Source organism: Corythoichthys intestinalis, chromosome 3, assembly GCF_030265065.1.
Source record: "Corythoichthys intestinalis isolate RoL2023-P3 chromosome 3, ASM3026506v1, whole genome shotgun sequence".
Lineage (NCBI taxonomy): Eukaryota > Metazoa > Chordata > Actinopteri > Syngnathiformes > Syngnathidae > Corythoichthys > Corythoichthys intestinalis.
This window is the reverse complement of record NC_080397.1, coordinates 2,965,351-2,993,030: the sequence shown is the minus strand read 5'-3', so window position 1 is coordinate 2,993,030 and position 27,680 is coordinate 2,965,351. Positions and strand designations below refer to the sequence as shown.

The following is a 27,680-nucleotide window of genomic DNA, read 5'->3' as shown; positions in this document are numbered from 1 at the left end:
ATTTTGGTAACCATGGTTTTATGGGAAATCTTTCATTGCCCAATTTTGCTTCCCTGTTTTGAATGTTCTTATTCTGGTGGTCTTTAAGTATGTCATCTATTAGTTGTTGCGGTTCAGTTTCAGCTCATAGTTGTATTTTAGCTTTAATATGTTGATTTAAAACCGCTGTCTTGGCTGCTTTTAACTGCTAGCCTGTTTCCGACTAACACGTCATCAACGCCATCAGTTTTGAGCTTCCCATTTACAAATGGTTAACGCTTTCGGTAGTTTGGATGTCCTAAGACCGAGGAGCCTGCCAAGTCTGTTTTCAGTTTCCTGAAAGGTTCTTCGGCTTCAGGTGTCCAATTCATTTGATCATTCACTGACATTGGCTTGAGGTCAAAATCTTAACAACCAGGCTCGGCAGCGATTGCACAATCCTAAAAATGACAACATTTGTTTTTTGGTTTTGGTGCGTTCAAGATCGTTTGTTTTTAGCGTTACTGCGGAATACTCAGTTAACCTAATTTATCAGCACGATCTAAACAACTGACTTATTATTCAAAACAGGAAACCAAATTCAATTAGCTTTTATAAACTCTACATTAAAACATATCCTCAAAACAAACCAAATGTTATGTCAATAAAAATTTGAAATAAAAATACTGAAGATAAAAGTGATGTATTCAAAGTCTAAAATCAAAGATTAAGCTTATCTTGGGAGAATTGTAATCATATATCGTAAATTCAAGAATAACAAATAACCCAATTTCTAAAACCCCATGCTATTACTATTACCGTTACTATTACCGCTTCAAAAGGTTACGTTTCGCAATCAACCCAAAGTTGCAGAATTACAATTCTCCCAGTATAAGTATTTTCACTTGGCGAAGTGCCAATATTCGCTTCCTTTCCCAAATTTGTCAGTTATGTCTTCTGTAATTTGCTGTAATTAGATCCCATTATTCTTCTATTCTAGTTCTTTTAAGAGTATTATATAAGTTTCAATTGAGCTCAGTAGTCTATTTTTTTTTCTCTAATTAAATTCCATTTCAAAATCATTTTTGTTTCACCTGTTTTCCCAATTTGTTTCTCAGTTTTATCCTAAATAATATAAGGGAAAGGCTGGAATATTCCCAGCTGCAATTACAACCTTCCCTTATAATTAATTTGGGCAAAAACCCAGCGGATGCCGTCGAGGACCCCATGTTGCAAATAGGGGCCACCGAAGGGCCGCACTCCTCATGTTGAAAAACTTCTATTTTTTTCCGATTTTGCGCAATAAATGGTCAGCTATTTACGCAATAAACGGTCAGCTATTTATAGACAATTCCCTCGCTTATCGACGCTCCTCTCACACACCCAAAACTTTCTCAGCCCTACTTTCTCAGCTCCTTCTTGTCACTCCGGACGTCCACCAAACAACCAAACACATTCGCCACCCATCTTTACTTAGACTTACTGTTACCTCTGTCCTCAATACAAGTTACTCAAACTGTCAACAGAACAATTCACCAATTATCACTATAAACATGAAAAATCATGAAAGAAAGACAACGCAGCCTCATAATCAGTCACATAACAACAACCATAATTATCCACAATGACTTATCATAGTATCTAGACTACAGACATAGACTTATCAAGACAGTACAACTTCAAATACAAATCAAAGTCACCGTACGTTCTACTAGTGTCTCACACCAGACCTAAAAATAAAAATATACAACCAATTTGAGCTCAATGACAAACTGTCAACACTGATCCACATAAATTCCTATTTACGACCGAATTCACCTTTCATTTTTCCCATTCTTTTCCATTTCACATTCTCCTATTCTTTCAGGGTGGGGTCAAAGTTATATTTCCTGACCCATCTTTACAAGTGTCAGCAGCTTCCTGGCTTACATTTTTACATAAATTTTACATCCAGATGTTCTCTTCTCATTTTTGCGACGTTTTGACCTATTTTCGCAAGTTTCGTTTGTTTCAATGACTTTTATTTCACGCAATTTCGATTTTATTTGCCGTGCACGATCTTTGCGAGTTGTCTTTTGCCTATTTTAGTCGTTTTTGCAAGTTTTTATTTTTGATGTCATAGGCACTTCAAAATTGAATTTTTCGTTTTTCAGGCCCGCTTTGATGTTTTACGTATCGGGTGGGAGTTCCCTTCTTCATAAACAGTTTTAGCAGCGATTTTGGACGTTTTTACGGTTATTCGTGTTTTTTCTTATTTTTTCGCTTATTTCTTTGACATGCGCAATTGAATCGGCCGTTCGTTAGGTATTAATTGGTGTTACGAATTGTTTGTGCGGCTTTTTTAAACCTTTTTGATACCCGGCTGTGTCCGGTCTCTGACTCCACTCGAAATTTACTTTTGAGATATCTCTACGGATTTACTCTCTTCGGGTTTCCGTGTCCCGGTAAGATGTTGCTATACGGATTTCGTCCCCTCGGGTTTTCCGTTCCCGGAATAATTACTAAATACGGTTTCGTCCCTTCGGGTTTCCGTTCCCGGAATAATTACTAAATACGGTTTCGTCCCTTCGGGTTTCCGTTCCCGGAATAATTACTAAATACGGTTTCATCCCTTCGGGTTTCCGTTCCCAGAATAATTACTAAATACGGTTTCGTCCCTTCGGGTTTCCGTTCCCGGAATAAATACGGTTCAAAACACATTAAATTTAATTCTTCCTACCTTAAGTCATTCGCCCTGGTTCGTCGGGATCCGTCACCGGAGATCCGGGTCGCCGCAGGACCAAGATAGATGGGCCCATCCTTCGATGGAGGACGCTGTCGACAGATTGAAGTGGCCCGTTGATCCCGCGTCGGTCCAGATGTCCGGGTTCTTGGATCCCGGGTTTCGGCACCAAAACTGTTGGGTCTAAAACTTGTTCTTTAACTTAGTTATTTACCCAAGGCAAGCTGAGAAAAGTCAGGGCACGGTGAGATAAAGTCAGAGAATTGACATTGACATTCAACCTGCAGGTTGGGAGAGCCAGGAGACACGTTCCGCGACCAATGCCTCTCATCTGAGTCTCTCTTTGAACTCTCCCGCGCTGCTTACTTTTATTGAGGGCTTGTTGATGGGCAGAATACAGTTACAACACTGTTGTCCAACGTGGCAGGTTCGGTTGGGCAAATTCCTTATTCTAGCCATTGATGTAACAGTGCTTCCTGATTGAATTAAGTCACACTCCTGAGCAGGCAAGATATCTTTGTTTTGTACACACATTTGCGATCAAAGAACTGTAGCTTGGTGGAAAAGTACTGAGATGTTGTGTGATGAATCAACATATGTGTGTGCATCTACTTATCAGCAGGTTGTGATCAATCACCAGTAAGCACATGATCATGGGCTAAAACTGTATTCTTCATAATAGCTTGGGAGTGCACGTATAATAGCTGTGGGAGAGCAATATATTTGGCACCCAAAAACAAGCTTATCCTACAACCCCTAAAATTTTAAGTTTGGGGCCACAGTGCTCCTAGTAAAAAAATGTTAGTCGGGAGCCCCGATGCTAATAAATGACAGCCTTTGCTCAAGAACATACCACTTGTTGACTAAATACTTGTTTGTTGGCTGCAACAAGATGCTAATATAACCATGTACATATTCACTCAACATCCCCCAGACTTCAGTCTCTACCGCTGAGGGTTCTCCTGCCAACGACACAGCCGATCTCTTAGGTTTGAACTCCGAACTCCAACCACCACCGGCGTCCTCAGATGGCTTGAAGGCCTCTTCTAGCCATAGCGACCTCCTCAACGACCTGTTTGCGCCACCTGCTGGACACACGGCGGCGACGGCCCAGGAGGATTTGTTTTTCAGCGGCTCCAAACGTACGCATCTCTTTGTTATCGACTTGTTTTTCCAGACAATTTCGGTCTAATTCCAAATCGTAACTATAATTTTGACATCAATAATACAGTAATACAGTACAGTAATACAATAATATGCTTTGTTCCGCAGCCATAAGCGACCCCTTCGACCCGTTTGGAATGGGTTCTAGTTCAGGAATGGGCTCCAGTGTGGGGTCCTCTCGTCAGGCCTCTGGCCCTGACCTGTTTGGGGACCTGATGGGTTCTGGTGGGTCTGCATCAGAAAAACCCGCTCCGGCTTCCAACACCAGCCTCTTTAACCTCCGTGAGTCCATCCAAAATTTGTATATATCAGTATTGTTTTTGGCAGCCCTTTTCATTTTTGTCTGTCTTTAGGACGAAAATACTTTTTAGACTTTGTCATATTTTAGTCATTTCAAATTGTTTTCGTCTTCGACTACAAAGTTTTAGTCTAAAATTAAAGTTTCCAACAATATCGAATGAGCATAGACAGATGAGCACATACTGTAGCGCCAACTTTGTGATGTTAAAGCAGTAAATTATTTTCAACTAAACCTACCTAAAAGCCAGGAACTAAAAGAAAAAGTTGTCCAAACATTTAACATCCTCTAGACTTACTGACCCGAAAAGCCAAGTGGTTCTGCTTTAGACTGGCCAGTGTTTTAAACGGAAGCTCGCCATTCTGAAACTAATGCTAACGCGAATGCTACACTAAAGATAGGACTACATTTAGCGTCTGTCGATCACTCAGCACATACTTTTAAAGGCTAAAGCAACATTGCATATTCTCTCTTGCCAAGGTAAGAAAAAAAATCTTAACGTGGTTCCAAACAAGTAAGATGGAGCGCAGCCTAGCTTGAGACCAGAGGTTGCGCTAGACATTTTCGTTGTCTGCCATTTTGACTGACAGGGTCATAAAAATCCGGTCATAGCCTATTTTTACCCGTCACTTAAATTTTTAAAATGATAATGATGACATATTCAATAGTATTTAGTTTTCATTCATTTTTAATAAATATTGTAACGCTTGCTTGACGGCGAAAAATTAGACACGGAAGTCGTGGTATTTTTCTCCCTTTTTACTCTGCTTACCGCCAACAACTCCGCCCCCAAAGAAAGAGAGGCAACGATATAGACCCCAATCACCAACGTCACACAATGATCTTAATTGTGGTTGTCAGCCCAAAATCTTCTAAATATATATTAAATGCATCTTACCAGATATAAAATGACTACTACATAGTCTGTGGTGATTGTTTGGTGCCCAGATTTCTTGTCGAATTACAGCAGTCCATCTCGCTCTCATCTTCGGCTCTCTCAGAATACGGTAGAACTTCAAGTCTCTCCGTCTATCTTCTCTGTTACAGCAACCAACCGCCACACACGCCTTCACCATTTTGATTATTAATATTAACGAGCAGAAAAACACGCTGTAATAGGAGGCATGTACGTAGCGGTAATGTGTAAACATGACGAGCTGACTCACAATATGGCGGCTCCAGTCAGGGGGGCGGAGTTGTGACGTCATGTGATTGGGGTCTATACACAGGCGGCAATCTTGTCCATCAATTGGATGACGCGCTGGCACACCGGGTGCACCAATAAGAACCTCGCGTTGATGTGTCAATCACGGTGCCGCCGCCAGACCCCGGTGACGCTACAATACTCTGACAGAAGAGCCAACGACGTCATGCATTGAGAGGGACAATAGCTAATTAATATGCTAACTCGCCACCCTGTGGTCTGGGGTGTGAATTGCAACCTGTCAAAATGACGGACGGACTTCAGTTTTTTCCGTCACCGTTTTAAAAAAAAACGGTCAACAACGGAAAATATCCGGTTAACGCGACCCCTGCTTGAGACACATCCTAAACTCCAGTGAAGAGGGAGAGGCACAGCACATCTCACATGAGTGACACGACCCAAACACTGCCACAATGCAAGCTGATGTAATCCACGTACAATATGAGAGTGTCACGCACTGTGAACATATGACTGAAACGATGTCGCATTTTTGTCTCGTCGTTGTTTCATCAGACGAAAACTGGCATTCGTCTCGTTATCTTGTAGTCCCCCAAGCACGTTTTTAGCTTTTCATCGTCATGAAAAAATTGTTTGTCGACAAAATATTTTTGTTATCGTCATTGTTGAAGAAAACAATACTGTCATGTATATATTATTATGACTAGGGATGTGCGCGACTAGCCGTTTAATAATTCAACCGCCTACATAATTAAACGTTTCGTATTTTACTAGTCGATTAAACGCAGCATCATGCATCTTGAGCCCTTTTCAGACATATGCTGAACTCCGGTTACATCCCGGGATTTAAACAGGTAGCCCTTATGTCTGAAAGCCATTTCCCGGGTTGACTGACACGGAGATCACACGGACATTGAGTTGCGTCCTAGTATAATGTCTGGGACTTCACCGGGACGCTGCATGTATGAAAGCAGCCGATTAATTCCCCGGTCACAGCGTGAAGGCTGATGACGTAAAAATCATGGTGGCCCGATCGTCGTTTCCTCTTTCTTCGCAGTAAGATGAAAAACATAAGCAATGCAATTAACAACATGGCCATCTGAAAAGATAACAAAACATACAGTCAAAACATAACGAAAATAATTTGCTACTGACCGAAGAAGAGACAGCCCATCATCTATCTTTGGAAATGTGTGGTTTATTTTGTTGCCGATACCGACCAAAAAGGATGTAATGTCCGGGTTATCAAATCCTGTCGCTCACCCTCCACGCACACAGAGCGCTGAGTCACCAACACGGGAAAAGTCTGGAAGTGTCCGTAGTTCCCTGTACATCTCCCACTGTCTGAAAGCCGTGACACGGGGAAATCCCCCGTCACACTACATGGGAATTTAGCGTGATACAAATCTGAAAGGGGCTTTGGTCTTCGCGCCTCTGCCTCTTTATAAACAGGCTGAGCAGCCAGGGAGAGGCAATGCCCCCCCACCCCCAAAACACACCCACGTAGGACGGGGGCATGACAAAGTTTGGTGAAGTTTTGACGAACGTATCAAGAATGTATTTCTTTTTCAATTGGTTACCTTTATTCAGTCCGTTTTTTGTTACATCTCGACATGTGCCTATTACCGGTTTCAGGGTATGCAGTGGTAAGAAAATGTCAAGGTTTCAAAACGGCAAAAAATTCCGTCATACCGTCCCTACGTTATTGGCTATTTTTTATGTCCCAAAAATGCAAGGAGAAATCCCTCGCTTGCAGCTGCAAGGCTCCACCCTCCCCCACCTACACGATGGCCAAAGATGGTGAAACTCCTGACTTTTTCCCCACATCGAATAAAACTAAATCGCTGGTATGGGAATATTTCAGCTACAGGAAAGTTACAGACGGCCGCAGCTTAGAGGAGGAGGGCCAACTGACATGTAAAACGTGTTTGTGGAGGGTGGCTGCCAAGGAGGCAATACTGTCCCTCCAATATGATTTGTCATTTATACAAAATTAAAGGTTAGTAAACACTGTCATGAACATTTCCCACCAGCTACGAGAGTTAACTCAAGCATGTTTAGTGTGTCTAGCGGTAAAACATGTTTTTTTTTTCTCTCTCTCTCTGGCAACTGTCTGTGTTGAGAAAGAGGCTGTGTATAATATAAACATAATATGAGTAGTACACATGTGCTTTTTATGGAAAATAATTCAATTATTTTTGTTCTGATGGTAATAATCTTGAGGACTGCATTTATTTTAATTTTATTTAGATTTTTTTTTTTTAACTTAACATAATACGTATGTTCCAGTTTGCTAATATGTTTTGAAAAATAAAAATCCTGTTCAGTGTAAATTTTATTTATCTTTTTTTTTTTTTTAAACCAGATATCTCAAAGTAACACATTTTAAAGCAGTACTGTGACACTGTGACATTTTGGCTTATCATACCGTCAGAATCTCATACCGGCACATGCCTAGTTATACATTAATAGAATTTAAATAAACAACAATAGCTCTTAAATACACAAAACTTTTGCATTTTAAACTTTTTTTTATTTACCATTTAATATATCTATTAAATTGCGAGTTTTCCTGCTTATAATCTAGTCAACTAGTGGCAAATAAAATCTCAGTCTACTCGGCAGGGAAATTAGTCGAAATTGCCATCCATAATAATGACAACATCAAAATTGATATTTTGTACTTCCTACCAGATAAATTAGTGGACAGCACTCCCAAGATGACATCATCAGCCAGTCATCCAGACCTCCTGGGTGGGTGGGACAGCTGGGCAGCGAGCACGTCGGCAGGCATGAGCTCCACTTCTGGCAGGCCTGCCTACGTCAATACAGGTAACATTGGGATTATATACTGTACATTGATCACAAAAATAGAACACTTAACGGAACATGTTGCAGATCTGAATGAATGAAATATTTTTACTAAATGCTTTGTTCTTTCCATAGTTGAATGTACGGTGGCCGAGAGGTGTAAGGCGAAATGCAAGTCCAAACACTTTGCAAATTAAAAAAAGGACGCAACCCAATGGCGTACCGCAAGCAACACGTCTCTTTTGCTCATTAATATTCATGACGTTAGCAATTGTTGCGAGGCGGGTCAACCTCCCGTTTGTCCCTAACAGTAAATACATGGAAATAGTGTAGGAACGAGATGTTTACTGAGCTAAACCTACCAATTCTGTCCGAAAATGATGTCCCTGGCGCCAAATTCACTGGTAAAGATGTGGAAGAACATACAAATGTTCAGTTAAAGAGATGGCTTGAGTGTCGAGGGCTGAAAAAGACGAGCCAACCTGATCCAGTGTTAGCCTTTTTATCGACACCTTTTTCTTGTGTATTGCCTTACGCCACCGACAATGACATTCTCCTGTTTCAACAATCTATGCTTTACCATCATATGCCCTGTCTTTCTTATATATTATATCCTCTGGTTGTCTTCGTCTCTGACCGTTCCTGGGAACAGTTTACATTGATATTTTTGTGTAGCGATTGCAAATGCTACTCAGTGACAGCCAACAAACACTTTTAATTTTTTCATTAATAACCAATCTTAATTCTATAATTTATTACACTTTCCCCTTACTAAAGTTGTTTTTTTACAACAAAAAAGGTAACAGTGACGGTCAGATACCATTTTGATTTTTTTCAGCTCATTCATTGTCAAACAGTAGCAGCACGGCAAAACGCCACCCTAAAAAAAGTAAAAATATCAAAATGTTTTACCTCATCGTCCTCTGTAGGGCCATGGCCCCCATCAAAATGTTTACATAATAAATGTGAATGGGTTCACCTTGCTGGCGTTAAACTGGTCTTTTGGACGTCTTCACAAGTTGATCCATTATTCACATTTTTTCCTCAGAGTTCCATAGCAGCAGCGTTTACTCGGCATGTTCTTTTTTGAAAGATTACCGGAGAAAACAAGCAGAAATAACATGGATTGTATGTGAGGGAGTGTCTATGATGAACCACTTCCCCATTATGATGGTGACGTCACAGTCTAAAAATAGCATTCGTGCGGTACGCTATTGCAAACGCTTTTGCAAAAGAAAAAATAATACGAATGCAAGCTAGCACAACATGACTGCGACTTGCCAAAGCACGACTGCAAGTTGGCAATAGCACGAACCCCAATTGCCACAACACAAATGCAAATGGCTCGCAACACTAATGCAAAAGAAAAACGCACGAATGCAAACTGCCACAACACAACTGCAAGAAGCCACAGCACGACTGCAAAAGGACGACCCGGAAGTGTGAAAAAAAACAAAAGGACAACACTTTGTATGTTGCTATATGTGCTTTGTGATCTCCACGAACCTCTGTAAAGTTCGCCCCCCCATCAGACGCAAATTTATATAAAAATGATGTCAATCGTTTGTGCTGTAGAAAAATTGTTGTTTATGCTGCTATCGTTTATAGGTTTTGACATAAAAATTTCAAGTGAGGACGTCATAACTCCAGTGGCTGACGGAGTGTATTAACCCTCTCAATAACAGGGGGTTGTCAATAACTAGCTCAAACGAATTCTGGTCCTTTTTGCAGTAAATGGTGTGCTTAAGATTTTAATTTCGAGTGATGAAGTCACTCTCAGCTCCTCATTTATTGCAAAATGTACCCAAAGTGGTGCCATTTGTTTATTCTACTTTCGCGCTTGTTGTTTGGACACCCATGCTACTGAAAGAGTTGCTACGCGCCATCAGCCACAGAAATTATGACGTCCTCACTCGAAATTATCAATATATATTTCAATTAATATCTACGTATAAAACGATAGCAACACACGACAATTTTTTACAGAACCAACAATTGACACAAGTTTTAATCAAAATGGGAAGCTGATTGATGTCAGATTAACCTGTAGAAATTGTAAATATCTCAAAAAACCTTTAACTGCACAAACGATTTACATAATTTTGATCACGGAGGTCACAAAGCACATATAGCAATATACAAAGTGTCGTCGCTTTTTTTTTTTTTCTTTCCCAGGTGACACTTCCAGGTCACCCTTTTGCTCCGGGTCATCTTCTCGCAGGCGAGCTGTGACTTCTTGCTTACGCGTTGTGAGCCATTTGCATACATGTTGTGGCAATTGGGGTTCATGCTTTTGCCAATTTGCAATCACGCTTTAAGAAATGGGGACTGTGTTGTGGCAGTTTGCATTCGTTCGTTTTTCTTTTGCAAAGCGTTTGCAATTGGCGTTTGTGTTTTTTTTTCTATTTGCATTGTGTTTTGCCTGACACCTCTCTGCCACCGTATGAATATGCTGACAACAAAGTCACACAAAAATGATCCATGAAAATCGAATGTATCAACCCACAGAGGTCTGGATTTTGGAATGGAAAAACGTGCTGCAGGCCTATCTAACTTTGATGATTGTAATGTCCATTAAACAAGTCAAAATGAGGCTCAGTAGTGTGTGTATGGCCTCAGCGTGCCTGTATGACCTCCCTACAATGCTTGGCATGCTCCTGACGAGGTGGCGGTTGTTCTCCTGAGGGATCTTCTCCCAGAGCTGGACCAGGGCATCAGTGAGCTCCTGGACACTGTGAGGAGCAGCCTGGTGGCCTGTAGGAGATTTCAGGAGATGGGTAGTTACTCCAGGAGAGCTGGACAGGGCCGTAGAAGGTCCTTAAACCCTCAGCAGGATCGGTATCCACTCCTTTGTTCAAGGAGGAACAGGATGAGCGCTGCCAGAGCCCTACAAAATGACCTCCAGCAGGCCACTGGTGTGAATATTTCTGACCAAACAATCAGAAACTGGCTCAGTAAGGATGACCTGGGGGCCTGGCATCCCTGTAGTGAGCCCCGTGCTCACTGGCCATCACCGCAGCGCTCAATTGGCATTTGCCATAGACCACCAGAATTTGCAACTACGCCACTGGCTCTATGCTCTTCACTGATAAAAGCAGGTTCAACCTGAGCACATGGGACTGATGTGAAAGGGTCCGGAGATGCCGTGGAGAACGTTATACTGCTTACAACATCATCCAGCATGACCGGTATGGTGGTGGGTCAGTAATGGTCAGGGGAGGCATATCCCTGAAAGGACACACACATCTCTACAGGTTTGATAATGGCACCCTCACTGCTATTAGTTATCGGGATGAAATCCTTGGACCCATTGTCATAAATTACGCTTGTGCAATGGAGCCGGGGTTTCTCCTGGTCTAAGACAATGCCCAATCTTGTGTGGCTGAAGGAATAATGAATTGATAACATTGACTGGCCCCCACATTCGCCTGACCTAAATCCAATACAACACCTCTGGGACATTATGTTTAGGTCCATCTGGCACCGCCAGGTTGCTCCTCAGACTGTCCAGGAGCTAGGTGATGCCCTGGTCCAGATTATGGAGGAGATCCCCCAGAACACCCTCCGTCGGCTCATTAGAAGCATGCCCAGGCGTAAGATCCGCCTGTAAAGTGTTTTTCCACTTTCATTTTTAGTATAACTCCAAATCCAGACCTCCATGGGTTGATACATTTGATTTTCATTGAAAGTTTTTGTGATTTTTTTTTTCAGCACGTTCAACTATGGAAAGAACAAAGTATTTATTAATAGCAATATTTCATTCATGTCAACAATGTGTTACTTTAGTGTTTCCTTTATTTTAACAGTATATTTAGAGCCAATTTAATGGAATTTGTTTGTTTTTTTAACCAACTTGTGCTGCATTTGTGTTTTTGTAGCCTCGAGCACGTCGTCCATGTCAAAGGCCAAGTCTCAGACCTTCGATCCTTTTGCTGACCTCGGGAACCTGGGTTCCAATTTACCAAGTAAGTGTTAACATCATTGGAAATAGTTTTGCCACCTGTCACAGTCAATTGCAATGAAAGAAGATCGATCACAACACTCTGTAATTAAACTACAGTACTCAAGTTCGTTTGTTCTAGGTTCTTCAAACAGTAACCTCCCTGGGCCAATGAAGAATACCCCTTCCTCCTCTTCGTCTTCAACGAAGCCTCAAGGCCTGCCATCCTGGCAGCCCGGCCGAGTCTCCCAGAGCCACAACAAGCCCTGGCGGACAGGATCCAGGTCTGAAGGCCAAGCATCATCGGTGCCTCAGGCTGCTGGCCCTCAGGCCGGCAAGCCCAACTACAACCTTAATTTCCCCAGTGTCATCGGAGGCCGTGAGGAAAGAGGTGTTCGGGCTCCGGGATTCGGTATTTTCCAGCTGTTATGTTCCGTCTTTTTGTTGCGAATTAGGCCTGAACGATATTGGAAAAAACTATTGTCGCGATTTTTTTTAGGTTTGCAATATATTGCGATATTATATTGCGATATTAAAAAAAAAAAGATCTATCTTTTTTAAAGAAATTTTCACTAAATGACTTGAATAGCTGTTTGGAAATACTTTACATAACACACCGTGACCACAGTGTATTCATATAATACTGTTTAATTTGTGAATGATGAAGATTTCTGTATGAAGGTATCCAGGAGGTCATGTCTGCACAAAATAGATCATTTATTGAATACAATATTTTACACTTCAACAACAGCAAATAAATTAAATGATAAATAAAAGAGCAGGTGCATTAGTCCCCTAAGTTTTTGACAAAATATAACAATAAATAAAAACTTCTGTAAAATAACAACAAAGTTGTCAACATATTTGAACAAAAATATTAAATATGACAAATAAAAAAGTTGTTCACAAACTATAACAATAAATAAAAACCTCAGTAAAACAAAGTTGTCAACATATTTGAACAAAAATATTAAATATGACAAAAGAGTTCACAAACTATAATAATACATAAAAACCTCAGTTAAACAACAAAGTTGTCAACATATTTGAACTTAAATATTAAATCTGACTAATAAAAGTGCAAGTGCATTAGTCCCCTGAGTTGTTTACACAAAATATAACAATATAAAACTGCAAAACGGCAACAAAGTTGTAAAAATATTTCAACAAAAATATTAAGTATCAAAACTTTATGTGCAGCTGTACTATATATAGTTATTTGAAAAATACGGTTTACAATAAATTTAAATATAAAAGAAACAAACTCAATTGAACTTGAAAATAATTGAACTGAATAACTGCAAATAACTGTGATGAATAACAGAACCATTTTAACTCCCAAATTTCCTGCCTTCCTGATAGCTGTCACATGAATAAAAAGAAGAAAAGACATTCCTTCAGCTGTGTTATGTATTTGTCTGCATATCGTCCACCTTCCTTGCTCAGCAATTCTCAACTGGGTCTCATAGGTTTTTGGCCAAGACTATTAGTTTATCCACTATAGCAGGCTTGAGACAAGAACGTTGGCACGTAACAATGTTCCCACCTGTGCTAAAAAGCCTCTGATGGGGAGCTCGTAGCAGGAATGCATAGATACCTGCGTTTTAAATGGTCCCACATGTTTGACAGATTACTTCTTGTTGAGGCAACCATGGCGAGGCACTGTCGACAGGGCTGTTTTTTGTCCCTTATAGTCTTGTTCTTGCCAAAATACTTCCAAAACTCCTTTTGGATACAGTCTTCCTTGCTCCTCCAACGTGTTGATTGCTTGCTTTCCCTTTGAGAACGGGCCCTCCTCCCTCCGCTCTGCTGTTCGGCCCCTCCTCCCTCCACTCCGCTGTTGCAGGGGGAGGGGGAGGAGCCGATGACTTGCTGGAGAGAAAGAGAAGCTGTGCGCTTTTTTCCCCTCTCCTTCCTCAAAACAAACGTTTGTGGATTAAAAAAAATGAAATTAAAAAACTATCGCACGTCCTTGCGATGGGACTATTGCACATGCGCACATCGCGATGGCGATGTTTAAACGATATATCGTTCAGGCCTATTGCGAATGTTGTCTAAAATGTTTCTATCCCGCTCCTTGTGTTGTTGTGATGTAGGCCCCAAACCAAAAGTCAAGGAGGATGACTTTGGAGACCTGCTGTCCACTCAGGGCTTTTCCTCTAAGCTGGATAAAAAAGGGCCAAGGACCATCGCAGAAATGAGGAGGGAGGAGATCACAAAGGAAGTAGATCCTCTTAAATTGCAGGTACGTTGAGTCCCACGTTAGGTTACCTGAGTCTCTGCCATGGACGTTTGTATTTGTCACCTGGAATCCAAGCGCTGACTGCCACTGACGTACTGTAGATATTCGTCGTCTAGTTGTTTTCAGCGAGTTGAATGCCTGTTGATGGCTGTGTTGCATCACCTGATTTAAGAACAGGGTTTTTTTTTTTTTTTTTTTTTTTTTTTGTGTGTGTGTGTGTGTGTGGGGGGGGCGCTTCTGTGAGAGAGAATTGACAACACAATGGAAGTCAAACACATTTGGGCAACTCATATTGCAATAGAGAACATATAAGTGCAGTACAAACACTGAATTATGTTCGGTAGTAGCAGGGGCGTCACTAGACCTAAAAGAATACTGTGGCACTGGTGGGCAAACAAATGTTTTTTTTTTTTTTTTTTAGCACTTATCCATCATAAAAAGTCAGAAATAGCAATTTAAACTTTATATGATCAAACCAAAATACAACAAACAAAAGATTTTTGTTAAAAAGTGACTTTTTTTTTTTTTCAGCCATCAGTATTCAAAATCAAAACTGGGACATCCCTTGTTGATAGTCATTCACCTCTGCTCGTTCTCATCAACTTCCATCACTCCTGCACTCTGCAACTCTACTTTGTCGGGACAAAAATGGGGATATATCACTGTAACTGTTGTGCAAATAATCAGTGTTTCTCAACTGGTAGGTTGTGACTTGGTTTATGTTGCCTAGGTTGGTTACCTAGCTGACCTCTGTCATTCCTCCTGGCTGATTTATCCTTGCTGTGAGAAAATAACTTTCTAATATCCATTTGCAAGAGTAATGCTCTTTGAGTCCAATAGAAATAAAAACAAAAAATACATCTTGTCGCAGATTGCAGAGACTGCAGTAACAAATGAAATGCTTGTTTGAAAAAAAACTGGAAATTACGATGAGCACACACACAAAATTGTTAGAGGTTATATCCCAAAGATAGGCAATTGAATCATACAGATGAATTCTATTCATTTTGGTCATATACAAAGCATCAGTATTGATACAGTTCAAATGTAACATACTGTATCATTTCAACACAACATTAGACAAAGCTCTTGAGTGAGAGCCTCTCACTCAAATCTCATTTAATTGTCATTGTATTCCTAGCCACTTCTCTAAAAGACGACAGCTAATCTGCTATTTCAATTTGGGCCCAGAGTAGTTTATTGCAGTTAAGTGCCTGAAGAGTACAAGAGTAAAGTTGAAGCATTTAAATTCATAGGAATAGGCAACCAAACAAACATCAATACAGAACATCAAGGATGGGTGGTTTATCTGGCACTAACCTGTATAGCAAGTGAGAAAGTTTCATTTGCACTGTCGATTGTATGATTGGCACTTTGGCACACGCCCGTAATATTGATGCTGCATTCATGTGTTGTTGGAGTAATCGAGAAAAAGAATCTCTGTCACATGATGTCTATAAAAAGCGCCAAACAGGCACTCAACTTGTCATGTATCGTTGGAGCCAGTGTTGTATTTGGCAGCCATTTTAATTTTAGTGTTAGTCTTAAGTCTTTTGGACGAAAATACTTTTCAGTCTTAGTCATGTTTTAGTCATTTCAAAATGTGTTAGTTTTAGTCTTAGTCAACGAATAGTCCAACAAGTTTTAGTGTACTCAAAAAATTTTTGACTAGTATTGGTTGCCGAACACACAAGTTTTAGTAAAAAAAAAAAAAAAAAGGTTTCCAACAATTTCGAATGAACATTGACAGTCATGTAAGCACTTATTATCACAACACTAGCTTTATTTTGGTGAGAGTTACACACTGAATGCAGTAAAATAATATTCCTGCTGTGTCTGTTTTCGTTGTCGTCATCGTTGACGAAAACAACACTGGTTGGAGCATTAAAATAGGCTACTCTTCTATGTAGCAAGTTAGCAACCATGTTTTCATCCCACATTATGACTTTACAGCACATAAGAATGATTTTCCAACTTGGGATGTCGGATCTCCAGACACACATGAACGCAGCACATCTCTCGAAGGTGCTTCGCGGAAGTATCAACTCATATGCATCATCACAGCCAAAGTTCCGAGCATCAATTACCATATTAAGGACCCATGTGTAGATTGTTTTTATGGAGTGATTAGAGTATTATCACCATATTAAATAGGCACATTCTGTAGATTATGCTATGTAGAATTAAAACTCCAAATTATTTTATTTTTTTTACTGGTGAAATATGTCTGGGTAGAAGAAAGTGTGTGTCTTGAGCGTCAGAGGAAAATAAGGTAATTTATTAGAGAGAATGGCAATGTTAAAAAGTTGAGACAGTGTCCTTAATGGCATGTTTCTATAGGATTGAGGTTTGGGTTTTGACTCGGCCACTCCAGAACATTTACCTGGTTCTTTTTTTAACCATTCCTGTGTAGCTTTTGCAGTATTTATCTTATCCCAAGCTGTAGTTCTGTTGCAGACTGAAGAAGATTGTTCCACAGGACTTCAGTGTATTTTGCAACATTCATTCTGCAGTCTATCTTCCAGGTCCTTAGCGTGATGCTGCTGCCACCACCATGCTTCACAGTGGGGATGGTGTGTTTTTGGTGATGCACAGTGTTTGGTTTCCGCCAAACATTACATCTTGTCTGATGTCCAAAAACCTCAATTTTGGTCTCATCAGACCAAAGAATCTGATCATGGAGTCTTTCACATGCTTTTTGGCAAACTATAGTCAAGATCCAATATGACTTCTCTTCAACAGTTGCTTTCAACAGTGACGTGATGTTCACTTTGAGAGCTGTTTTCCCATCACCACGTTTGTTTAGGTGACGTTTAATCCTTCTCTCGTTAGATCTTGGACTGGATCGAGGGCAAGGAAAGGAACATCCGAGCGCTGCTGTCTACGTTACACACGGTGCTGTGGGAGGGCGAGAACCGTTGGAAGCCGGTCGGCATGGCCGACCTGGTAACGCCTGACCAGGTGAAGAGGTTCTACAGGAAGGCTGTCCTAGTTGTCCATCCAGATAAGGTGCGCTATAAACACCATTTGGTTTCGCTAGACATTAAACAGTGGAAAGCTCCAAAAAGGACCGCAAAAAGTATTTTTAATTCATTTTCGGACAAGTGCTTGGTTTCACTGGAAAGGCTAAAAAATGATTATTCCTTTTTTTAAATAGTTGTCAATTTAGCCGAACGATTAACAGAGGTGGGTAGGAACGCGTTACGTAAGGATGGGAATCGAAATCCGATTCCAATTCAGAACCGGTTCCTTGTGTTTTGAGGCCTCGACATCACAATGAAAAAGCCTGAACGATCCCTTTAACGATTCCTAAAGACGCATATTGCGTTGTGACGTGTCTTGTTGTCCAGACGCATCAAACTAGCATGGCGCCAAGAACCACCCGCTCCAAAGTTTGGCTACACTTCACCAGGAATGAGGGTGAAAATGAAAGGTTACAATGGTTTAGCACGAGCATTGCAGCCGTAAACATAACAATGACAGCACGTAGGTTCAAACGCTCGAAAGTGTGTCTTTACTTCACAAGGAAAAATTACAACAAAACGACTTGCAGTCTTGCAAGGTGGAGATAACTGCATCGGGAGGGAATAAGACTGTACTGTCCTCACAGAGACGCTAAGGCTTAGTCCTGGCTATATAGCTAGCTAAACTCCCAAATGAGGATACAGAAGACGTTGGTATAATTTGCTGACTTTATTCAACCATCACTTGAAGAGTGAAACTAAAAATAGAAATGAAACTAATCAGTTTCGTCCCCAATAACAAACAGGTTTGCATCAACGTAAATCAGCGATGATTAGCTGCTAATACAGCTAAACGGTTAGCATGCGTTTGCTAGCATTAGTACATCGTTCAAACTACTACACAACTGGATTTAAGTGTCCGATCGCGAGTGGAAGCACACAACAACAACACAAAAGATGATACATACAAGCGTTGACTCTGTAGATATTTTACAAACATTAAAAAAGAACGTAGGCTCGTAGCAGTGTTTCCCCTCTCTCCCGAACTCGCTCACTCGCTTGGATGCGGCATTTCTTCTTCGCGTGTAAGCGCGCTCTTCTTCACATGAACGCGTTCTTCTTCGCGTGAGGAAGCGCAAGGGCGCCCCCACATGAGCATGAAAGCGCCATAAAAACTAATGCATTTCAATATACTGGTAAATAATACACTTTAACAGGGCTCCCCAAACTACGGCCCGCGGGCCGGATACGGCCCGCCCCCACATTTGGTCCGGCCCCTGAACAATACCAGAGAGCATAAAATTTTTTTTTTTTTTTTTTTCTTCATAGTGTTATTTATTTTCTGGCCTTTTTCTGTGAAGAACTCAGAGAGGGTTATTTGGTTATTATCTAGTTGATTAATAGTGTTATTGTTATCTATTATTATTATATAATATTATTATTTTTATTTTATTTACTTTTGTTCTGTAAAGAATCCAAAAAGGGTTATTTGATTGCAGCTTTCTGAAAAGCAATATTTTTTTTACATTTCGGCACTCCTGCAATCGTCACACTTTTTCTGTGTTCTGTTCAAACTGACCCCGGCCCCTCATCAGTTAAAAGTTATGTGGCCCTCACAGGAAAAAGTTTGGGGACCCCTGCTTTAACACATATTGCCAACGGCAGAAAAACGAACTATATGCCAATATTCATTCATTTTCATAGTTTTTATTTCTATTAGAAAAATGTTTCAGTAAAATGTTACACATTCTTGTGCATTTGCCACTTATTGCCACAGTTAATATTGGGGTTTTGGGCCTCTTTTGACCTCGTTGTGAGTTTGTAAGTTTGTGACTTCTGATTAAACTCGATGCCAATCAAAACGTTTGTTCTTCTTTTTCCCCAAATTAGAATCGATAAGAGAATCGATAAAGAATCGAATCGTTAAGCAATATTGATAATGGAATCGGAATCGTAAAAATCCTATCAATTCCCATCCCTAGTTACATGTACTCAGTTTCATTTACTTGAGTAACTTTTTGAAAAAAAAATGCACTTCCAAGAGTAGTTTTACTAAGCCATAAGTTTTACACGAGTAGATTTGTGAAGAAAAAAAACGCTACTCTTACTCCGCTACTTTGGGCTATACAAGAGCAAGGGCCGTTACATTTTTCCTCTTTATACTACATATTAGATTTTTTTTTCGCTAGCGAAGCTATTGCCAAGAGTAGCGCTACTACGGTAATTTTATCAATGAGACATCGCAACATTAATCACATGACTCCATTATACCAATCAGACGCAAGCTTGCCGTTCATGATCACGCAAGCCTGTTCAATCATGCCTTTTTAAAGCACCGTAAAAAATGAAGTATTTGACATAGAGCGCTGCCCTCAATGTGAATCGAAATCGCGGATTTAAAACGCTCTTCCAGTTTTTATTTGGCACCGACTGACCACGGAAAACCGGAGATATGATCCTTTTAATTTCATACTAATAACAACTATGAAGGAATTACAGTATTCACTACTCAAACTAGTTACTATTTTCTCCACTAGAGGACAGGGCACTCATGCTCTTTGGACGAATAATGCTTCATTACTGTTTGTTTATTTTTTCTCTCTGTCTTTAATGATTTTTTTTTTTTTTTTGGCTTAATGTGGTTATGTAATGGGTTATTGTACAGTATCATGAAACAACAGTTCATATAGATTGTCAAAATGTTGCTCATTAAACCCTTAAATATTCTTTTCACTGGATACTTTCTATTTCAGCGGTGTCCAAACTATTCCACATAGGGCCGCAGTGGGTGCTGGATTTCATTCCTACAAAACAAGATGACATCTCTTCACCAATCTGGTGTCTCACAAGTGTAATCATTTGATTGCAGTCAGGTGCTGCTTGTTTTAGTCCAAACTTCATTGGTTAAACTGTCTGTGCTCGATTGGTAGGAACAAAAACCAGCGGCCCTTGCGGACAGGTTTGGACACCCATGTTCTATTTGTACTTGCGTACATTTTTTGGAAGAATACTTTTACTTGAGTAATGGTATTTTGAGGTAACGCTACTCTTATTTGAGTAAAATTTTTGATACTCTACCCACCTCTGACGATTAATGAGCTAAATGTTTGACATTTTATGACATCACATCGACCAGTCACGTTTTTGTCTCCTCTTCCTTCTTGTTTTCACTCAACATGCATCCCCTACAGGCGACGGGCAAGCCATATGAGGACTACGCGAAAATGATCTTCATGGAGCTCAACGACGCCTGGTCTGAGTTTGAGAACCAGGGATCAAAAGCTCTCTTTTAGTGGAAAGAAAAACAATAAAAAATGACACACAGAAAACCAGTCTAGATTTGGACTGGATTCGAACAAAAATCGAGCCTTAGTGGACACGGCTGAGCCCACATTGGGTCTTTTTGGGGAGGGGCAGGGAGAGGTTGTGTCTGAGAGGTTATGCCCCTTTCACGCTCCACATCCTTGCTACACTTGTGAAAAATAGAAAAAACTCTGCCACTAACACTGCCAGTAGTGACAATCGGAGAGCGAGCAAGGAATTCCCAAATGCTGATGAATCGTAACTAATCTTACACACAAAAGAGACTTCAAGATAAAATAGTAACAGTTGATATGTTGCCTGTCAGTATTGCAGACCACATGTACAAAATGGCTGCTAAACACCACATGTGATGCTTTTATTACTATCGTTGGCACACGCAATCGTACACCAGTTAGCATAGTGCTAATATCTTATTTAAAAAAATAAATAAAAAAAGCAACACCCACAAATACAAAGTGCACCTTTTCCCCCCCCAACCCACCAGCTTGTGTAATGCTTTGTGGCTAGCCATTAAAAGCAAGGCTCTTAAAAAATGGAGGGTGGCGAACATTTAATTAGTGTCATGCTAACTATTAAAACCCTCCGAAATCAAAGCAGTTTATCTTGAAAGCCGTAGGTTAACCTGTCAGCCTCATGCTCTGCTCTGCTATGCTGATTTCTGATTAATGTCATGAAGCATAACAGGGTGAGCGTTATATATATTTGGAGGGGTCCATTGTGTGTATAATTATTGTAAATACAAAACACCCATCAAGTGACTTTGTGAAGATGATGTTTGAGTGACAGATTTATGTGTGTGTATACGTGCGTGCTTGTGTGTGTTTTCTAAGAATAACATGACACGCTTGTTAATTGACTTCCATCTTTTTAGCTCGCTCACATTTTTACCTCATGGACCAATCCGATCATGTTCTTATTTATTATTATTATTATTAGTTTTTGGACATTCTCTTCATGCCTAATTAAAAAGAATTAGAATTCAAAAAAGTATTGGTTAGATTTTCATATGATAATATATAATTAGAGGGTGACAGGGACATGTCCGAGGATTCTTTCATGATTTCATTCCAAAGGTGAATAACAATGTTTTTTTTTTTTTTTTTTTTTTTTTTTTACACAAATATATAATTCCTATTGTGTCATACATTTTGCTTGTTTTTTACATGCATTTTGTCTTTTTTTTATTTGATTTGACAATATAATCATAGGTATAATGCAGGAGAATATCAATACAGTATTTCACTGTACAAGAAGAAATTGTCATACCTAATGAATATGAATGTAAGAACAAAAGCAAATGATTAAAGCCTCTGAAGGAAACGTCTTTTTCCTTTTTACTGACTTTGTTTCCTTAGTACAAAAATAGATTTTGATCTCAATTTAGGCAAGCCCCAATCACATTTTTTTTTTTTTTTTGCAACCAAGTCTGATTCATCGGATTTTGAGTATAAATAATCTATTCCAATTGTTACTTTCAAAATAAAATTGCATTTTTAAAATGTATTTAATCACTTAGTACACATATTAAATTACTATAAATTTGTATCAGCCTATCTTGGCAATGTTTTTAAATGTCATTTTTTTGTACTGAAACTTCTCATTTAAATAACAGGATATATATATATATTACACTAGAGATGGACCGATTATCGGTGCAGATATTTGGAAATTTGACGTGTATCGGCCTTTTTTTTTCACCTCGTCCTCTGATTGGTTAAATGCAGTGCTTAATTTGTAAATCATAAGGTGCCGGAACGCAAAGTACATATGACAGCGCAGGGATGAATGGTGATGGTAAAGCGAGTTACACTTGTATGCGCCTTTCCACCTTTTTAAGGCTCTCAAAGCGCTTCACTCTATATCTTCATCTACTTACTGGTGACGCAGTACCAGGAGCAACGTGGGATCGAGCATTTTGCTCAAGGATACTTAGACGAGGTCATCAGGGCGGATAATCGAACCCATGACCGCTGAGTTGGGGAATAATTACACTGAACCAGTAAGACGAAGTTTTCTTGTGTGAGAAACTCCGAACACAAAGCATCAATGTTTGGATGAATTGTACGCCAATTTATACAATTTTACTGCAAATATCAAAAAAATCAGTTATTGCCCCCTCTAACTACTAATAATCGGTATTGGTCCTGAAATACCCTTATCTGTCGATCTCTACCCAATACACCAGAGTACTTCTTTACATTTCAGCAAAACAATTACCTCTGAAGAAATATGCTTGGGCCAGTTGGCAAAATGCTCTTGGATTAGCATTTAATAGCCCAATCTGAGCATATTGTGTTTTACTAAACAACAACAAAAAAGGATCTGCAGTTTTAAGAGCTTTATTTCAAAAGTTCCGAAACAAAACCCTACCAAATATGTGGTGGACATCCCCCATCCCAACAATAGAACTAACAATGCATGATACCAAAAGAATAGAAGGGGAAAAAAATGGAACAGAAATGTGTTTTTATTTTGTAGCAAATAGATTCTAGTACACTAAAGCTTCATTTCCTCCAAACAGTCTGGTTCAGTTTGATACACTGTAAATCTTGACCAGTTCTTTCGGTTTTACTAGAAGATACAAGTTGTATCGAGGGCGTTTTTTTAAAGCATTTCTTCACAAAAGACCAAACTATGAGGGTACTAAACTGTACTGTTCAGTGGAAAATAGGCATGCATGTCCTTCCTTTTTTTTTTTTTTTTTTTTTTTTTTTTTTGAGCGGAAAGGTCCAAGTTGCATGTTTGTCTTTCACTCTAAACGATTCACAGATCATGACGTGCCTGAAGTTCCACAATGCAGTCCCACTGGGGTAAACCTGGCTGATCAAGCCTTTGCCTGGGGCAGTTTGGAGGGGCGTAAGGAAACGGGGACAGGGAGCGGAGGTTCTGAACAGGAACAAAGGCACTTAAAAGCGTGAGCTCCATTAATTTCCTGTTCTAAGCCTGGAATATAAAAACAAAAGTCACATGGATCATTTGCATGAAGTCTTCCAGTCCACCAAATAACCGTGCGTTATCTGAAAGAAGACGAAGGGAGATTGGTCAGTGCAAACAATTAGTGTATCTTACCTTTACTAGGAAAGTAAATGGGAAGGTTGTTTTAGGGGGGTAAAAGATGGTTGGGTCCCAAGAAAGAAAGGTCATTAGCCATAGGAAATAAGGCAGACTTGTACTAAAGAATGAAGGTATATGGAAACTAAAACCTATGACAAAGAAGGATGGTTTCCCAAATGTTATGGGAGAGCAGTACGAAATAATGAAGGATGTCAATCACAAAGTTGTGATCACTCAGAAAATGGTTGTTACCCAGCCAGTTTTGTGATACCAACTGTAAGCAAGATTGTTACACTTCAAGTAAGGTAGGCCACAGTAAAGAAAACAGGGTGTCACTCACAAATTACGATAGCCTAGCAACAAAGATTAGGGATGAAGGGAGCAAAAATAGGGAAGGTGTTGTTCCAAGAAGTAAGCTTGACTAGTGCCAAATAACGAATGTAAGGTTCTCAACTTACCGAGAATAAAAAAGGGGTGTGTTGAAGGTCTGTCCTATAATATAGACCTCTGGAACTAGGTGACCTTCAGCACAGTCTCCAATTGTATTTCCTGAACACAAATAATCTTCAGTCCACAGGCAGCAAAATGTATTCGTGGTAATTATTCATCTTTTTTTTAAAAGCATTGACTGCTTGTTGGTCTTAACCATTGATGAGCCCAATGTCATCTGACACGACTGTATGCCGTTATCTTCCGAGGGACAATTTAAACTAGCGCTGGCGGCATCTTGGATCTAAATTTTTGTTTACCAAATTAGCATTCTAGCATCTATTAGTAACCATCATCATTTGAAGAACTGTGTTGCCCACCTCTTGGATTTCTGCAGGTTCTTCAGTGGTAGGTTCAACAAGCTGCTCCAACGATTCCAATTCACTTTTAACCGCAACAGGTTCGCCTTCAGCTGCTGGTTCTTTTTGAGGTATGCAGGCGACAACCTCTAGGTCTGGTTCTATTTTCTGGACAACGACCTGCCCAGGTTCGATTGCTTCAGTCCCTGGTCCTGAATCGAGTGAGCAGGTGACGACCTGTTCTGCTACCTGATGAACAGTCTGTTCCATTTCAACAACTGGTTTTGGCATGGAGACCTCTTTGGGTTCTGGTTCAGGGATTGCTTTGAGTTCCACTTGTTCTGGTTCACCTGGTAAGGTCTGCTTTATCAATGCTGGGTCAACATTGCAACCTTCTAGTTTTAGTACACTGGAAACGCACTGCTCTATCGACCCTGATTCCACCTTGATGGCCAGTTCAGGGTTCAACGTGCAAGAGACGACCTCCTCTGTCACCTTTTTGACTGCCACTTGTTCTGGTTCTGGGTCAAATGTGCAACTGATCACTTCTGGTACACTGGCTACTACCTGCTCTACAAATTCGGTTTCCAGCTTTACGGCCGGTTTTGCTTCTATTGGTTGTTCGGCTTCAAAGGTGCATCTGACCCATTCTGCTACATTGCCTATGACTTGCTCTTCCGTTTTTGGCTCCACCTTATTGACCAGTTCTGCTGCAATTGCTGGTTTTGGGTCGAAAGTGCAACTGACCAGTTCTGGTACTTGAGTTATAACCTGTTCTACTGACTTTATTTCCACAGTTGTGGGTTTTGTTGCATTGGAAACCACTTCCTGTGCAGATCTGAGTTCTTGTTCTGGCTTAGTCAGTTGCTTCTCTGCCTGGGTGCCCTCTTGTCTGATGGCTGGTTCTGGTTCCGGTTCAGAGGTTGGCTCATTTGCTTCTGCCACGGGTTCCTGTGCAAAGACTTCAGGCTTGACCTGAAAAGCAGAGGATAAATGTGAATCATCCAGTTGGAAATTCTGCCATCTTGGTTGAAGCGGGAACCCAGCCTCTGCCACGCCACCCCCCAAAATATCCCTCTTCCACCCATCCCCACTCTGTTTAATTGCCTTTTCAATTGGTACTAAAGGAAGTGAAATTGATGACTACCTAAACAAAACAAAGGAAGGTCATTGCCTGGGAAGAGAAGAGCATTTTTGTTTCATAGGAAGGTAAACCACCAAACCACGGTAGCCAAAATACATTTAAAAGGAAGCTTGTTACCTGGAAAGGCAATTAAACCAGCACCATGGAAAGAACGAGTTGCCCAAGAAACTACCCAGCAACTCCCTCTGGCCATGGCCTGCAGTGAGTCAGGCTACATGAATAATTGCAAGCTTCCCAAAGTTTTTCTGGTATCCATCTTTAATTCAGGCTAGCTTTGCTTCATCTTACAAAATCGACGTGAAAGCCGAATAGGAGCAAATACTTGGGAGAAAGAAAGCCAATAAACACCAGCTAAAGACGTGGGTGTGAAGGGGCGGGCACCACTAGTCTTCTTTGACTTCACACTTGCTGACACCTATCTCACACAGACAATCGTGTGTACTGTGTTAGAGGCAGGAATTTGAGCACTACTTGTTTTGATGGTTAATGAGTGTGTGTGCGTGGAAGGGGTGTGTCACTGTCACTCTGTCACCTAATTAATATCACCTGTGACTACCTGGGAAGGTTTGATTGAAGTAGGAAGAGAGGAGGCAGGGTGCCAATTTTCTGTTGACCGCTAGCATTTCATCCGATCGTATTTTATTCGCTCGAATTCGTATGCTTATCGTTTTATTATATTATTTTATTATGTTTGATTCCCTCGGTTTTGTATGGGTTTAAGTTCTACACGATTACGGTGCACACTTTTGTGATATATGTACAGGACTGTCTCAGATAATTAGAATATTGTGATAAAGTTCTTTACTTTCTGTAATGCAATTAAAAAAACAAAAATGTCATACATTCTGGATTCATTACACATCAACTGAACTATTTCAAGCCTTTTATTATTTGAATATTGCTGATTTTGGCTTACAGCTTAAGAAACCTCAAAAATCCTATATCAAAAAATTAGAATACTTCCTCAGACCAAGTAAAAAAATAATTTTATAACAGCAAAACTAAATCAAACATTTGAAAATGTCCATTGATGCACTCAGTACTTGGTTGGGAATCCTTTTGCACGGATTACTGCATCAATCCGGCGTGGCATGGAGGCAATCAGCCTGTGGCATTGCTGAGGTGTTATTGATGCCCAGGATGCTTCGATAGCGGCCTTCAGCTCATTTGCATTTGTAGGTCTGGTGTCTTTCATCTTCTTCTTAACTATACCCCACAAATTCTCAATGGGGTTCAGGTCAGGGGAATTAGCAGGCCAATCAAGGACAGTGATGCCATGGTCAGTGCACCAGTTACTGGTGGTTTTGGCACTGTGGGCAGGTGCCAGATCATGCTGGAAAATGAAATCCTCATCTCCATAGAGCTTTTCAGCAGATGGAAGCATGCAGTGCTCTAAAATCTCTTGGGACACAGTTGCATTTACTCTGGACTTAATGAAACACAGTGGACCAACACCAGCAGCTGACATGGCTCCCCAAACCATTGCTGACTGTGGGAACTTCACACTGGATTTCAAGCAACTTGGATTTTGCTCCTCTCCAGCCTTTCTCCAGACTCTGGCGCCTTGACTTCCAAATGAAATGCAAAACTTGCTTTCGTCTGAAAAGAGGACTTTGGACCACTCTGCAACTGTCCAGTGCTTCTTCTCCATAGCCCAAGTCAGACGCTTCTTCCGTTGTCTTGAGTTCAGAAGTGGCTTGACCATGGGAATACGGCTATTGTAGCCCATTTCCCGGACACGTCTGTGAACTGTGGCTTTTGATACCTGGACTTCAGCTTCAGCCCACTGTCTTTGAAGCTCCCCCAAATTCTGGAAGCGGCTCTTCTTCACAATTTTGTTAAGGCTGCGGTCATCTCTCTTGGTTGTGCAGCGTTTCCGGCCACATTTTTCCCTTCCAACAGACTTTTTGTGGATATGCTTTGAAACTGCACTCTGTGAACAGCCTGCTCTTTGAGAAATTTCTTTTTGTGTCTTACCCTCCTGATGGAGGGTATCAATGATGGTCCTCTGGACAGCAGTCAGATCAGCAGTCTTCCCCATACTTGTGATTTAGTTTACTGAACCAAGCTGAGTGTTTTTAAGGCTCAGGAAACCCTCGCAGGTGTTTCG

At 40.5% G+C, this 27,680-nt stretch overlaps 2 protein-coding genes across 4 annotated transcripts in view; one reads left to right on the top strand and one right to left on the bottom strand.

Moving 5' to 3' along the window:
* gak (cyclin G associated kinase) overlaps positions 1–21,692 on the top strand; it is an 89,089-nt gene extending 67,397 nt beyond the window's left edge. The window contains exons 22-29 of the mRNA XM_057830974.1: positions 3,615–3,822; positions 3,953–4,126; positions 7,999–8,136; positions 11,994–12,080; positions 12,198–12,467; positions 14,152–14,300; positions 17,130–17,306; positions 20,452–21,692. Coding sequence (XP_057686957.1) covers positions 3,615–3,822; positions 3,953–4,126; positions 7,999–8,136; positions 11,994–12,080; positions 12,198–12,467; positions 14,152–14,300; positions 17,130–17,306; positions 20,452–20,553 — 1,305 coding nt within the window. The 3' untranslated portion in view covers positions 20,554–21,692. The remainder of the gene's footprint in view (positions 1–3,614; positions 3,823–3,952; positions 4,127–7,998; positions 8,137–11,993; positions 12,081–12,197; positions 12,468–14,151; positions 14,301–17,129; positions 17,307–20,451) is intronic.
* The window catches only part of LOC130912877 (cytadherence high molecular weight protein 1), a 39,017-nt gene continuing 25,833 nt past the window's right edge, over positions 14,497–27,680 (bottom strand). For 2 of the 3 annotated variants that reach the window (XM_057830976.1, XM_057830977.1), the window contains exons 4-6: positions 24,448–25,401; positions 24,097–24,187; positions 14,498–23,601 (exon numbers count right to left, since the gene is read on the bottom strand). In XM_057830976.1, the coding sequence (XP_057686959.1) occupies positions 24,152–24,187; positions 24,448–25,401 (990 nt within the window). In that variant the 3' untranslated portion in view covers positions 14,498–23,601; positions 24,097–24,151. Of the gene's footprint in view, positions 23,602–24,096; positions 24,188–24,447; positions 25,402–27,680 lie in introns of all 3 variants that reach the window. The other variant, XM_057830978.1, reaches the window with a different exon arrangement.